General features: G+C 34.5%; 1 protein-coding gene across 1 annotated transcript; it reads right to left on the bottom strand.

Moving 5' to 3' along the window:
• Nucleotides 1–6,902: 6,902 nt before the first annotated feature.
• Nucleotides 6,903–9,515, bottom strand: LOC108319777 (SH3 domain-containing protein C23A1.17). Its single transcript, XM_017551024.2, has 3 exons — nucleotides 9,213–9,515; nucleotides 8,399–9,136; nucleotides 6,903–7,121 (listed from the first exon to the last, which is right to left on the bottom strand). The coding sequence occupies exons 1-3, from the start codon at nucleotides 9,286–9,288 to the stop codon at nucleotides 7,090–7,092; spliced, it is 846 nt and encodes a 281-aa protein (XP_017406513.1). The 5' UTR covers nucleotides 9,289–9,515; the 3' UTR covers nucleotides 6,903–7,089.
• Nucleotides 9,516–16,442: the final 6,927 nt, after the last annotated feature.

Below are 16,442 nucleotides of genomic sequence, written 5' to 3'. Positions count from 1 at the left end.
CTAACCCTAGGACGTGCAAGTCCTTATATACTATTCTAGAGTTACAAAAGATTACAAAAGCCCAAGCCTAAAAAGTGCCGCTCAGCGCTATTTACCGCTCAGCGGTGGTTGCGTGACTCGTTTCTTCCCCTCAGCGGCCATTTTGCCCCTCAGCGTGACTCCCGCAACCTCCTGAGTGCCGCTCAGCGGTAAAATGCCGCTGAGCGGTGCCTTCGACTTCTCTTTTTGCACTCTTTGCTTCCTTTTATGATTCCACTTCTCTCCTTCTTCACTTCTTTCACTAAATTCACCTCAAAACCTGCACAAAAACACTCAAATCAAGCATAAACCTGTCCAGCTCTCTTATTTCTGAAAATATAGATAAAAGCATTGATTTCAAGCTAGTTTCTAAGTCTAAAGGTTGCTTTTAATATCAATTTTAAGCATGAAAATAACAGTTTTTCAACTGTTATCACCCTCGTTGGACTTGGACTATACAATTTAATAATAAAATAAACTTAAAATACACATTAATTTTTGTTTTAATGGTTTTACTTTTTTAGTTAACTAGGAATGAAATAGTTTTAACTTAACTATTTTATGCTTAGGAAAAATGGTATGATTATGAAAATTGACTAAATGAGAAATTTGCATAAAAAGACTAACACTAGAAAAATAATTATAATTTAAAAAATGAATAGTGTGGTTCTACCTGGAATGGATGGCGTGTCTTGGTGGAGAATTCTGACATCCATCTTTTATCATTTCATTAAAAGTATGACCATTATTAGATAGACAAATGGGTGCAGAGTAGTAGAGCAAAGAGAGAAAAAAGTGGTAAACTTTTTTGCCATGTCAGCACAAAGTTAACGTTGTTTTTGCGTATTTAACGGAAGGGCCTTGATTGAGGCAAAATTTACCAAGTGTGGATGCAATTGAAACTTTTTTAAAAGGTAGGACCAACACACTGCAGCGAAACTAGGGACAAAGAAAGCAATTAAACATTGTTATTACTATTGTGTATGGGATGGTTGTTTATGGTTGCTATAATTCGTATGCTTATAACTTGTTATTATGATTTTTTATCGGTAGCATACCTCATACATTTTTGTGTTGTGTGTTTGCAAACAAAATTACCGACGATGATCGCAAAATGTATTATAGTGAGTAGATGATGTTGCAGATGTTGCAGATGTTACTAAAGCATGATAGATTCAATAGATGATGAGGAACAGACTTGAGATTTTTATTTAAAGCTATTTTGTTTAAATTTAAGATAATGTAATTGGAGTTATTTTATTTCTTTCGTTATTTTCATTATCTTGAATAACGTAATTGGAAAAATCTTTTGGAACTCATATGTTTTGAATAAAGGCTTAAATGTTTACTTCGTCCTCATGTTAAGAGGTGAATTTCTGTTTAGTACCCGGTTTTAAAAATGAAGACATTAGGTCCCTATGTTATGAAAAGTGTATGAATAAGGTCATGTCCGTTAAGTTGACAACAACGACGTTAAGTCCATGCTGATGTGGCCGTGCTTTTTCTCTTCTCTCTTTTGTTGTCCAGCTTTTTCTATCTCTTGTTCAACTTTTTCTTTGATGATTTGTTGAACTTGTTCTTTCTTTGTGGACCTTATTCATATATTTTTTATAACATAGGGACCCAGAGTCTTCATTTTTAAAACCGGGTACTAAACAGAAATTCACCTCTTAACATGGGGACGAAGTAAGCCTTTAAGCCTTGAATAAATTATGCATACTTAAATGTTAAGGTTTTGAAAAATACATTTTCGCGCTATGATAGAAAGTTGAAATTTCTTGTTTCTGAATAATCCGTGACATTCTGAAATTTGGGACGTTACATTTTGGTATCAAAGTCAGGTTTTCGATAAATCTTTTGGGGAGTGAACTCTTCTAGCTTTTATTTTGTAACTTAAATGCATGCGCGAGTGTATGATTATGTGATTGCATGTTTATGTGTATGATTGTTTGAATTAAAGTTATTAAATGAGCGTTATTATTGTGTGTGAAGAAAGATGTCTCGTAGACCACGATACCCTACCAATATTGTTAAGGATATCGCTTGCGCTCTCGACTAGATGGTGCACATACTCCAGGGACAACATGCAGGACCTGTCCCTAGGTACCGTGCCAGTATGAATGACTATTTATGTCATAATCCACCCAAATTCAATGGAAGGCCATTGTGGATGAGGCAGATGACTAGATCTGCAACAACAAAAAGATCTTTAGAGTGATCGACTGTACTAAGGAGCAAAACTTGATATTCTCTACTTTCATGCTAGCTGAGGGGGTAGAATACTAGTGGAGGAGCATAAAGCAATTGATGACCTTCAAGGAGAGGAGATTAGGTGGGTGAATTTTAGGGCAAAATTCCTTGAGTGTTATTTTCTTGAAAGTGCTAAATATGAAAGGGAAGTAGAGTTCCTGACACTATAGCAAGGAAGCATGATTGTGCAGGAATATGTGGCCCGTTTTGCGTACCTCTTTAGATTTTATACTCAGACTATGAATGAGGATTGGAAGTGCAAAAATTTTGAGAGGGGCTTGCATCCTAGTCTGATGAGAATCATAGTGCATTTGAAGATCAAAACATTTACAGAGATGGTGGAACAATCCAAGAAGACAAAGTTGATGAAAGAGAGTCAGAACTGGGTGGTGAGGACTCAAAAGGGTGGTTCGTTTAGACACGAAAACCATAAGAAGCCAATGTTAGATCATAGTAAGGACATTTTGGAGGTTTGAAGTGCTATGAATGTGGGGGTCCTCATACAAGGAGATATTGTCCGAATTTGACTAATGTGAAGGCTGAGGAAAGGAAATGTTTTTTCTATCAAAAGCCTGGACATCTTGTTGCTACATGTCCAGAGAAGAAGAACTCAGGAAGTGGAACACAGACTCAAAAGTTCTCTTGAGGGAAGTTGAAAGCAACAAGATGAGTTTTTGCCATAACAAGGGATGAAGCGACTGAATCATGTAACTTAATCCTAAAATTTATTACTTGAATGATAAATGTGTACATGTTTTGTTTGATTCGGGTGCAACAATTCATTTATTTCTCTTAGAAGTTTGGAGAAACTTGGGTTACCGATGGTTGATCTGGGATGCGAGTTAGTAGTTTCTACACCAACATCAGGGCAACTTTCAACTAGTTCAGTTTGTGTTGGGTGTCTGTTAGAGGTAGTAAGACACATATGCAAGGCTAATTTGATGTGTCTATCACTTAAGGGATTAGACATAATTTTGGGGATGGATTAGCTAACGACCAATGATGTTTTCATTGATTGCAGTCAGTAGAAGGTTGTCTTTCTAGAGAAGGAAATGGTACAAACTAGTTCGTCTCGCGAAGTTTTGCAGGATATCCGAGAATGAGTTGTATGTTTTGTTGTAATAGTAAATGGAAAGAAGAAGAGTGCAGAAGAGAATATTATGGGTGTACCTGTAGTGGAGAAGTTTGTTGATGTGTTGCTAGATGAAGTTCTAGGTTTTCCACCCAACCGAAAAGTTGACTTTGCAATAGATTTGGTGCCAGAAGCAAGACCAATGTTTATGGCACCTTACAGGATGACTCCAGCTGAGTTGACAGACCTAAAGAAACAAATAGAAGATCTATTTGAAAAGAAGTTTATTCGGCCTAGTGTAACATCGTGGTGAGCTCCAATGTTGTTTGTAAAGAAGAAGGACGGAAGCTAAAGGTTATGTGTTGAATACAGGCAGCTGAACAAGGTTACTATCAAGAATAAGTACCCTTTCCCAGAGTCGACGATTTGTTTGATCAATTGAGGGGTGTCAGTGTACTCTCGAAGATTGATTTGAGGTCTCACTATCATCAGACCTTAGTCAAACCAGAGGATGTGCAGAAGACAACTTCCAGGTCATGCTATGGACAATATTGTTAGAGTAGTGTAGCGAAATGATTAGTGTGAACAATAAATAAAGAGGGGTTGAATTGGTTTCTTATCGCAAATGTGTGCCTTTAATAATTTTCTCTTAATTTAAATTTCCTTAGCAAATAATTAAAACAATAATAAGAGTAAAGAAGAGAGAAAATTGCACAAATCATTTTATACTGGTTTAAATCATAAGGATCCTACGTCCAGTTGCTAATCCCAAACGGAGATTAACGTTCCACTATCACAAAACCAATAAACCATTACAATCACACAGAAAGACAAGTTTAAGGGTTTAGAAAACACCTATCTTGTTACCACTAGAGATGAAATTCACTTCCCATGAAGGCCAAAAGGGATGAACACCTCCTCCGAATGTTTCACGAAGGATGAACACTTCCTTTGAATCTTCACAAAGGATGACATGTTTTACTCAACAACAACAACAACACTCAATTACACTCCTAGTGAAAGTTCTTGCTCTATGCCAACACCAAGTTCTCAAAGCCACAATACAACGGTTACACAAACCCTATATCACACTTATCACAACTCAAAAGCAATCAGATAAGTTTTTGTGTGTTACAATGAGAGTCTAAAACTAATATATAAAAATCTCACTTAAGGACACCTCCAAAAATTCGTTGTCAGCTTTTTCTTGCGTGATAATCGATTATCCACTTATGGTAATCGATTATGCATTAATGCACAACAGCCAAAAACATGCCTAAAAACTCCAACGACTAGTCGTGATAATCAATTATGGTAAGTCATAATAGATAATGAATAATTGATTATCATAAGTTAATAATCGATTATTCTAGAGACAAAATGAGTTTTTAGCAATCTTTAAAAACATCTTTGTGATAATCGATTATCTTAAGTGTTAATCGATTATTAGAGAGTTTTTATGACTCCAAAACAAATTTTGAAACATACAATAAATGGAATCAACAACAAATAAAGCCCTATACATAACTCTACTTATTACAAAAGGTTTAACACATAAAACAAGTCTTCATGAAATTCTTCTTGCAACTTGAGCACTTAAGACTTGATTTGGGCATCATCAAAACTTTTATCTTCATGATTTTGCTAACAATTATGAGTATGTGGTGATGTCGTTTAGTGTGATGCATGCTCCATCAATTTTCATGGACTACATGAATCAAATATTTTGGTCTTGTCTTGATAAGTTCGTTGTCGTGTTCATTTACGACATTCTCAACTATTCCAAGGATCGGGAGGAGCATGCTGAATATTTGAGAATGACAGTTGAAATCTTGAGAGGGCATTAGTTGTATGGAAAGTTGTCAAAATGTGAGTTTTTGTTTGAGGAAGTCCAGTTCTTGGGACATGTAATTTCTGTTCAAGAAATTTCAGTAGACCCAGCCAAGGGTAAGGCTGTGTTGAAATGAGAGCGACTAACGACGATGACAAAAGTGAGAAGTTTCATGGGGTTGACAAGTTATTATCAAAGGTTTGTGGAAGGGTTCTCCAAGATAGTGTGACCATTGACATGGTTAAATTGTAAGGATCAACCATTTGTTTGGATAAACAAATGTGAGACAAGTTTTGAGGAGATGAAGAAGAGGTTGAATCTGCTTCAGTTTTGGTGAATCCAAACATTGAGAAACTTTTTGAGGTGTATTGTGATGCATCATATCAAGGACTCAGATATGCGCTGATGCAAGAAAGGAAACTAATGACATATGCATCTCGTTAGTTGAAAGTGCATGAGAAGAATTATCCGACGCATGATATGGAGTTGGTTGTGTTTGCCTTAAAAACGTGGAGACATTATTTATATGGAGCTTGTTTTCAAGTCTTTAGTGATTATAAGAGCCTGAAATACTTGTTCGATCAGAAGGAGTTGAACATGCATTAGAGGAGATGGATAGAGTATTAGAAAGACTGATTTTGAAATGTATACACATCCATGAGTGGTGAAGAATACTACACAACTAATAATGGGTGAAACTCAACTAAGTAATGTATAAGGTGAATACCAGGATTGTCTAAGGATATAAGGAATGATGATAATACTCAGTTGTAATCTTGTTAAAGATTATAGTAGAACCTTCTAAATCATGATTCAAGAAGAATTCCAGATGAGTATGATGGGCGAGCTAAAATTCTTTCTTGGACTATAAATAAAGAAAGAAGACAATGCGATCTAGCGCTCAAACGATTTGCGTAGTTCTAAGCATAAGTCTTTAGCCTTTCAGTTTTGATCAAATACTTAGATGCCTCTACTTGTTAGTCGTTGTTTATCACATACTATTTAGATGCTTTTTGGCTTCAACACTTTTTGACAATTATTGTTTAAGCCTTTTTGAAGGTAGACACATGAGCTCGGCAAGCTTGAAAGGCTTAGTTTCAGCTCATCAAACAATAACGGAGAAGCTCGTCAAACTTGGTTTCGTAATGGAAGTCATTATCAATGATCACAACTTTAGTTCGAAAAATTATGCACAATTGAAGTCATAATGAGTAAGGACAATTTTGATTCAATTGAAAGTCATCACCACTACAGACGACATCCTATAATTTAAAAGTTGTGATCAATTTTGACGACTTCACATTTTCAAAATTTTACAAAAAAGTCATCCTCAATTATAATAACTTAAGCCAATTACTCCATTTTTTAATTTATGGGTAAACTATCCCATTTTTGAAAAATTGGCTTACTTTTACTTAGATTAATCATACTTAGATTTTTCATTCTATTTTTTTGATAAGTATTTTTTTTTATTAAATTATCAATAAGTTAAAGGATTAATATTATGGTTCACAATATAAAGTAATGTACTCTGACTGTCATGTTATAAAACTTCATATTTAATAAGTCAATGACAATTATAATAGTGGAAGTGGGACTAATCTTTATCCAATAGACCAAAAATAATCTGTGACCGAAAAAATAAAAATAAAAATAAATTTCACTTCAATTCTGCACGAGATTTGCTTTTTGTTCACTATGGCTAATTTTGAAAGTTTAACAAAAGGGGCATGCATAAAACTGATGAATATATTAGAAAAAAAAATGATAGCTATAAGATTAATAATAGCAGAAGAAAGGATAGAAAGACATGATAGGTAGTTCCAATAAAGCATGGGGCCATGGAATTAACTATTATTACATCAAAAATCCAAGTTGGGATGAGGGAATATTGGAAATGCCTCCAAACATGTGTCACCTAAGCCAATATGAAGTTGCATTTGTCATAGCCTGTGCAAAACCATAACCATGTGTTTCATGAAACAAAATAAACAAAAGTTAGTGTACTTATATTAATATTAGCCCACGGAATCAAATTCAAGCTATACGATTCTCACGTAATGAAATGTGTATTTAAAATAAAGGTTTAATTAGTAATTTTTGGTTCCTATATTTTTAATTCAATTTAGTTTTTAAATTTATTTTAACTTACTTGAATTTTTAGTTTTCTTTTTAAAAAATACTTAATAGTTTTAAAAAAAAACTTATAGAATTCTCGTTAAATTGATATTAACACCATTTGAAATTATCTTTTATCAAAATCCAAAAATATTAAAGTAAAACATGACTCAAATTCCTAACATCTAAAAAACCTAAATTTTGATACATAACATTTCTAAACATTATTAACATTAATTTATCATAAGTTATACAATAAACTTTTTACAAAAGTATAAACTCAATTAAATAAAAATATATATATAATATCTAACACAAATCAAACACCCAAATATGAAAATTCAATTTACTAATTAAACTCAAAACAAAACAACACAAATGACATGTTTTTGTCATCAAATATTTATCGAAAAATACAATATTAATAAAAATTAAGTTAAACTTACATAAAAATTAGCATTAATTTTAATTTAAAACAATATTATATTTTATATATTATTTATGTTTATTAGTTTTACTAAATATAAAACTTACACTCGTAGTTAAATATCTAATATGCTTTTAATCGTATTTTGTGATAAGGAAACATTGAATTAAAAAGTTAATGAATTGGTATAATAAACAGAAATTAAAATAGTTTAATAAAAAAAGTTAAATATAGGAATCGGTTAAAACCAAGTTATGCTAGCTTAAAATTTTAAAAATAATGAGTAAACAAATCTCCTTTTACAAACACTATTATTATAGAAAAATAGGAAATATCATATTTAACTATTCAAATCTTTTAACAAAAAAATCGAATTATAAGCTAACTATACGACAAATTTATTCACTTTGACAATATCAAGTATAAAAATTATTCAAAATTTATCGGTAGAATATACTTTTATCACTTTGATATGCAAAATTTTGGTTTCATTTTCTCAACAAAAAAAATATCAATATTTTATTCCCAAAAAAACTGAAGAATGTTTTTTCCCAAAGATACTGTTAACTAATGTTTAAGTTAGAAAAATTATATCAGTGAATTTATACATAAAAATTTAGATTTTGGATTATACTGGTGAAACCCTTATTAATATTATTTCTTAGATTGCCCAATTACTTACTTGGATCAACAGTGACGAGCATGGCAGTTCCACCAAAGTCACAAGTTCCTCCACCAATCTTAGCGTTCTGCCAGTAACTATTGAAGGCAAAGGAAGCATGAGACAGTAGAGTGTTGGGCTGGAAGCAGAGCCCATTGGGCTGAATTGATTTGCAATCTGCTCCAGACCCACAGGCATAGTCCATGGCCTCCTGAATGATCGGGTCTGGAACTGTGGGCTTTGCCACACACCAAAGGGCGTACTGTGGGGGCTTTCTGCGGTGCGCGGAGGGCGAAGGTGGTGGTGGGAATACCACAGGTGGCAGGTACACCAATGGTGGCGGGCTTAGACTTGGAACACTCTTTGGTGGACCTGGTAGGCTTGGAGAATGCTTTGGTGGGCTTGAAGATATATAAGGACGTGGTGGTGAAGCAACAATGCTTCTTGGGCTTGGGGGCCCATGAGAAGGTTGACTTGGAAGAGGTGAAAATGCTGGGAGATTAGGGTTGCCAATGCCACCTATGCTTGGAGGTGCCAATGAAGGAGCAATGGAAGTTGATGGTGCGAGTGAATTGTAAGGTGGCAAGGGTAGGGAAGAAGGAAACCCATATGAATTAAAATCTGAGAACCCAAATGAATCAAATGGTGAATACTTGTTCAAACGTTTTAGAGATTTTACTTTCAGCTTCTTGGAGGATTTAATGAGGGTGTTTTTATGGATTCTGTGACCCCTTATACCTCTTCCATGATACCACGCATCTGGAACACAAGAAAAAGAAAATATTAGGGTTACTACACTGACCAAAAATGAAGAAAACTATGTTGTGGACTTTACCACACATAGGAAAAAGAGTGGAAGCTAGCATTGAAAAACAAAGAATTGAAATGGTGAGTCTATGAATTGAATCCATTGTAGAAGAATTGGTATTGGAAGAGAGTGCAGAGGAATTAGCACATGCATTGCAATATAAGGAGCTCTAGTAAAGTGAGAAGGCTTGAAGATGAACTAAAGTTATGATTCTGTGGTTCACTTTAGTTTTGTTGGTGTCACTTTGTGAGATGTGGGTGAGAACAATAGCAATGCATGGATTTTGATATTAGAGTGAGTTTTTGCTGTGTGGAATATATGCTTACTTGGACATGAACCTTGGTCTTTGCTTGTTTGCCACTCAAAGAACTAGATGAGATTTTGGGTCATTTTATATATGTGTATGTAAAACTGGGGATTAAGCTTCCTCCATTCCAATGCCAAAAAGCATTTTTCATGCAAAATATCATGATGGCGACTTTTTTTTTCCCCTACTGATGGTGTTTGATAAAAGTATAAGTTGAAGATTCGGTTAATATCAGTGTTAATAAGTAAAATAAGCTTAAACAGTTTGTATATCCGCTGAGCACTTTTATAGGTAAAGATATATAACTTTATAAAAATAAATATAAATAATTGTAACAATACTAAAAAGCTAATTTTTTTGTGATTTATTTGTAATATATATTATAATTAAATATGTTTTTGTCTCATTCATTCTCCTCTTTTAGAAAGTTATAGATTTAATCATCTTTGACCAACATCGTTAGATTTTTTCCAATATGGAAAACAGTGAGTCACATCCCAAACCTGATTAAGTCACGTTACTATCTTCCAAGGTCGACAAGATAGTTCGGTGGCAAATAGTGTGTTACATCCCCAATCCGGTAAGATCGGCAAGACATGTGTGTTGTGTTCCTAGGTCGACAAGACATGTGTATTGTGTTCTCAGGTTGGTGGGAAGTCTAGATAGTTTGATAAGGTGCATGAAAAACTCGGATAGCTCGGTCGGAAGTCTAGAGTGCTAGGAAGGTGCTATCTAAGATATCTGAACAACCCACCGAGCTATCTAGACAACCCACCAAGTTATCATGTGTAAGACTGCTAGAGACCATGGGTTCAATTCCTACCTAAGACACTTCCTTAGCTCTATTTCTCCATTTCTATAACTGATGGACATTTGGGACCCACATGATGTAGGAAAGAGAGAGATTTTTTTGGTGAAGCTTTGTACCTCTATGTAAGGTTGGTCACGTAGGGGAAGGTAGAGTTTTTTTTTTTCTTTTCTTCTTTTACTAGTTTGTATTATGTGTTTTTGCATGAGAATGAAGAGATTGGTCTATGAAAAAACAAAACCACTACATGACATGTTTGGATTGGTAGTGAGCAAAGAAATCTTGGCAGAGACTTTTGAGGCATAGGAGGGGCTCACCTTCTTGTTGTTATGTTCTAGACATCTTCTTCTCCTAAACTGAAGTTATTATTGGAGAGAAAAAGGGCTTTAAAATAACATATTTTGTGAGTCAGATAAAAACATTGTTACTATTCTTATACAAAAGTATAACACTTGTGAGAGGAGTGTTAAAGAGGATCTAAGAGGTGTGGAGTGACCCTTGTGTTGCAACAAGAGAAGATGAGCTTTTGGTCATAGTTATAACATCAAAGAACCTCTTTTTAACATTCTCTACAACTAGAGGTAAGGGGAGGAACCATGGGATATATTTTGTAAGGGGTGAGGTTAGTTTCAATATTCAACATGTATGAATAACTTGATGGTATTTGCATGGGCTATTGCTTTGTTGTTGCATGTAAGGAAGTAACTATGGAAAAATGTTTTACATGAGGTGCGAGATAGTTTTAATCTCTAACATGCATGAAGGTTTGTTGGGCTTTACAGGAGTGTATATTCTGTTGTTGTATGTGAAGGGCAACCAAGGTATATGTTTTGTGAAGGGTGAGGTTTAGTTTAAAGCTATATTATATATGCATGATGGGGTGCTTGCATGGGTTTTTGCTAGTATGGTGTGCAAAGTATGTATCATAGGTATTTCAAAGCTTATGGTGGATGTGATAGAGTGCATGTTTTCGGTTCTTTGTTGTGTTTCAAGTTTGAATGTATATGATGTGTTTCTTTGTTATATTTGGAACTCTTCATGTTATGTTGTTATGGTTTGCATGTGGGTTACATTCCTACACTCTAAATCTAGAGTGTGTGGAGTGTGAAGGGGTGAGTTTTTCTATTCATGTTAGTGGAAGAGATGAGTGAGTAAATGAGAGTGTTAGAAGCATGGTGGTGAGCTTATGAGTTTTGGGGTATAGGTTAGATTTATGTTTTCAGAAAGAATGGTGGTGGTTGTGCATGGAGTTTTAGTAAAAGCTATATCTGGGAGTATTCCCACCTTTCCATGCAAGAAAACGTTTTTCAAGTTGTCATGTTTCCATTTTTTATGTAAATAATCGTTAGAATAGGTGGTAATCGATTATTTTGACCTTAGAGGCCCAAAAACGTGAATTTCTCTCGATAATAACCAATTATTAAGGTTAATAATTGATTCACAGTAATCGATTATCATTAATAATAATCGATTATCTTAGAACAAAGGTCCAAACCTTTCACGATGTTCCCGATTTAATTAAGACTCTTCCCGAGGTCAAAAACATATGTATAAGTAGTCAAATTAAAGCTCTTTGAGTCTAGTTTCCACTAAAAAAAGAATCATCTCATTTGGAATTTTGTACAACGAGTTATGAGCAAAATAGTAAGAAAAGGTAAGAGTGGACAACATTCTATTTTTACACGAGTACTTGGGCTTTTAGCAACTTAGTATGTTTTGAGCTTGCTAGGGTCTTATATGTTTGATATATGAAAATGGAAGAAAGGGAAGAAGTGTGAATGTGGACTACTTAGAGTTTGAAAAGAGAGGAAAATAAGTGTTTTGAATAATTGATAGTTGAAATAGAAAAGAAAAGGTGGAAAAATGAGAAAGATGGGGAAGAGTTAGTGATTCTGAGGAATTAAAAATAAAAACAATGTGGACCTATGTAGGGCCCACCTTGGTGAGAGAGTAATTTTATTATACAGGGGTGTAAACTTATTAAGTTCATGATTGAGCACAGTTATTTAGTTTGTTAGTGTCATATACGTAAACTATTTATTGCTTGTAATTTCGTCGGACATGTGAGCATTTCGATACGATTATAAGATTGAGTCTCGCGTGAAACAAAGATTTGAGTGTCACATTTCCTTTTGCACGATGAAATAAATAGGTGGATGTCTCGTCCAATGATTTCGGCTCGTGCTGAGTATAATCCATCGATACGTGTAGTATCAATGTTTTTACTCATTAGTCCTTGAGGAGTCAGGAGAGATAGGTGTGAAGTTGCAATGGAAGACGACTCGAATCGCTTGTTATTGAGAGTAGGTTCTGATGAAGAAATGCAAAGAAATGATTGGTCCATCAAAGGGCAATCGACTATCATTGAGAACATATTTTAATGATGAAATACGAGGAAACAACATTAGTTTATGAAAGGATTGATTGTGATGTTATGCTTTGCATCGAAATATGATGTTATGGATTGTTATAGTCTGTGTATAATGTGTTTTTACAATGTTATATATATATATATATATGATATTTCTTGTTGCCCACCCTTATATGTTGTGGTTGTGGTTCCATCTACAATGATTCTATTTCTACAAGAGTAGATGGTGTTGTAGATGAGGTTGGTTTGAAGTAGCTCGACAAGAGATGGGGGAATAAAACTTGTCGAGGTTTTTATTATGTTATTTTATTTAAGTGTGTTTGATTTTATTGTTGTAAAAGATAATTAACATTTATTTCGATGTAGTGTACGAACATATGATATGTTTATGAATTGCTTCCGTGTTTTAATCTTTTTATAATATATATATATATATATATATATATATATATATATATATATATATATATATATATATTTGATTAGATCATGTTATACATTTTGTACATTATTCTTTTATACATAGCATCTATTAGGGGTGTTATACTAGCCACATTATGAAGGGACCTCACCATAAACTTATGCACCATAGCCTCCTTGAAAATTATAATGCACGACCTTCTTTGTTGTGGCTAGCCAATGGTTTGAAGTTTGATGTTGTATGTTGTACATGCTATGAAATTAATAATTGCACATTCTATACAAAAACTTAGGATGATAAAAGCACAGTACAAAATAATGGCGTCAGTATAGAAGCTGAGTCGCTACAATTTTCCACATCCAAAGATCAAAATCTTGTAATTGGATTCATGAGATATTATGGTAGAATTGAAGAGATATGGGAGGTTGATTACACTAAGTTTTTCGTTGCACTCTTCAAATGTAAGTGGGTCGACAATAAGAGTGGTGTTAAAATAGATGAATCTGGTATGACACTTGTTGATTTTCAAAAGGTTGGTTATGGAGACGAACCATTTATCATGGCATATCAAGCAAGTCAGGTTTTTTTATGTCAAAGATCTTGCGTCTAACCATTGGTATGTTGCTCTTCAAGGAAAAAGACAAATTGAAGATAAAGAAGAGAATCTAAGTAATATTCATATTGCTGACAACCATTCCTTTAAAAAGACAGTAAATTTGGATGATGACCCTCTAATTGATGATATACAAGCAATTCGGGAAGATCACAATGAGGGAATATACATATGACCAATCCATATGATTATGTATGAATTTCATGTTTGTTTAAATATTATGGTTATTGTTAAATAATATATGTTATTTTATAAGTGTTTTATTAATCTTTCATCTTATTTATTGTGAAAGATATATGGCTGAGTCACCTCATTCATTAGGGGATGAAGTCCCCACCACTTCTAGACGGACGAGAGGAGCGACGAGGTTATGACAGCTTATACTTAGAAGAAATGCAGGTGAGAGAACACTTGTCATTATTGATGTGGTCACTTGAGTTGCATTTGGCCCAAATGTAGATGTATTTAGGTCTTACCTTGGAGTACTAGCACGTGATCGTATCTCTATACTTACTCCATCCTTTGACTATGTAGCTGAGTCTGATCGAAATCTCATCTGATCGAAATCTCATATGGCAAGATCTATTGGTAAGTTAAACAATATCTAGATTCATTATATTGATAAATTTGTATTGATATAAGGTTATTACTTTCTTTGTTGCAGATGACATTTGATATGCCAAATGTCGAGAGATTAGGGAATAGGTGTTTATCTGCAATTGCAGAAAGATTTCGAGGGTTTAAGACAAAATTGATGTCCAGATATATATTTGGACCAAAAAGTAATGAAACTCCATGTTCCAAATATTCAGTAATTGACGAAGAAACATGGCGTCAGTTTGTAGAGTTTCGTTCATCCGAGACGTGACAAGTAAGTGTAGGTAAAATCATTCAATTCATCATTCATAATTCTTTTTTATGACAATTGTTTCATTTTTTCACAATAAAAAAGGTCAAAAGCACAGGGAATAAGTGCTCAAAATAAAAATCTGCTCCTATTGTCTCGTGGTGGATATAGGAAGCTTGACGAAAAAATAATGAAGTAGAAGTGAGATAGTAGACTTCCACTTTCTGAGGGTGGTGACCCTCCTCCTCCTCCTTTACCACCATCTCGACACGAGAAGTGGAAGTTAGCCCATATAAGATCATCGGGCTCCTACACTTCCGACTCTGCCAGAGATATCTGAAAGAATTGTAAGATGTCATTTATCATATTTTTACAACATTTTTTTATATATATTACATAGATCTTTCAAATGATTTTGAAGTTTTGTTATGTTACAGGACTCCTTGGTTGAGCAGAGCTCCCAAGGTCAATTCACACAAGAAGGTCGTTAGGATATTCTTGTCACAGCTATTGGACGAGTTGAGCACCCAGGACGGGTGCGTGCTGCTAGGACTAGCATAGGCATATGACAGTTCTTTGGGTCTTCCTCACGTCCATCTTCATCCGGATTAAGTAAAAAGTATGAACAAAAGCTGAAGGAGGAAATAAGAAAAGAGATGACGCAGGAGATCACAAAGAAGGTTCGGGTAGAGTTGTATGATGAAGTTGCTGAAATGGTTGCACGCAAGTTCCAATAGCGTTATGAGGATTATGGCAATCGTCCTTCGCCATCTCCTGTAGCGGAACATGTTGTGCCCCCTACAGGTAAACTTAATCATTTTTGTTTATTAATTTACTTTTTGTATAACCTAACATTTAATTTGAAAGGTAGAAGCGGTAAAGGAAGTTGCTCAGCTGCCGGTGCCCCAGGGGACAACATGGATGACACTCGTCCATGTCAGTTATATATTCTCTCTGATACTGGGACCATGATAGTGGCTCTTGGCATAGTCTATGAGACAACTACTGTAGTGCATGGTATATAGCTAGCATAAGATGAGGTCAAGGTCATGGTGGATGAAGTTGTCGTACCAGATGTCGTTCTTCCTGTGCCTACAGATGAGTTCTTCATTATGGAAGAGCCATTTAAGTCCTTTGTCGTTTGGCCTAGACATTTGGTTGGTGATGTATCTGATCCCCCCGGTAAACACTCGTATTATATACTTCTCAATTTTAATATTTACTTCTAATTGACGTTATAACATTACAATTTTTTCATGTAACAGCAAATAGGTCAAGAGGGAAGTCCTACATCGAAGAAGACTCATTTATCTGAGGACGACCCTCTTGGTGCGTTAGACGAGCTTGCTAAAATCATTTCAGATGCATCGATGATTGTACATTGGGATTCTACTACATTTGGAAGTGAGGCTCAGATCCCACTGTACTTGAATCAGCAAGATGTTAGGGAGTTTGCGTCGGGGAGAAAAGAAATTAATATTACACTCATTCAGCTATGGATGATGTAAGTTTATGAGAACTTTTTTATATAATTATTTTTTATCAAGTTACTTATATCAAATTATTTCTTCATTTTATGTATATGTTTGATGTTAGTAGCAAGAAGGGGTTCAACGATGTATATGGGTTCATTGACCCCTCTATGACTCATGAAAGAAATAAATTTGATGATATCCAAACATACATCACCACCTGCTTTGGAATGGGGAATGAGATATATTTTCTCCCTTATATACTTGGGTAAGTGAAGTTTGTTAACTTTAAAGTTTCATTTATTAATATTGGTATATGACAATTAAATTATTACCAATTTCAGGTGTCATTGGCAACTACTTGTGATCTCCATACCGGAGAACACTACTGTCTGGTTTTGTTCATTGCACAAGTCTA

This window comes from Vigna angularis, chromosome 6 (assembly GCF_016808095.1).
Source record: "Vigna angularis cultivar LongXiaoDou No.4 chromosome 6, ASM1680809v1, whole genome shotgun sequence".
In the NCBI taxonomy this organism is placed as follows: domain Eukaryota; kingdom Viridiplantae; phylum Streptophyta; class Magnoliopsida; order Fabales; family Fabaceae; genus Vigna; species Vigna angularis.
Note: the sequence above shows the minus strand (reverse complement) of the source record. Positions and strands in the feature narration are given on the sequence as shown.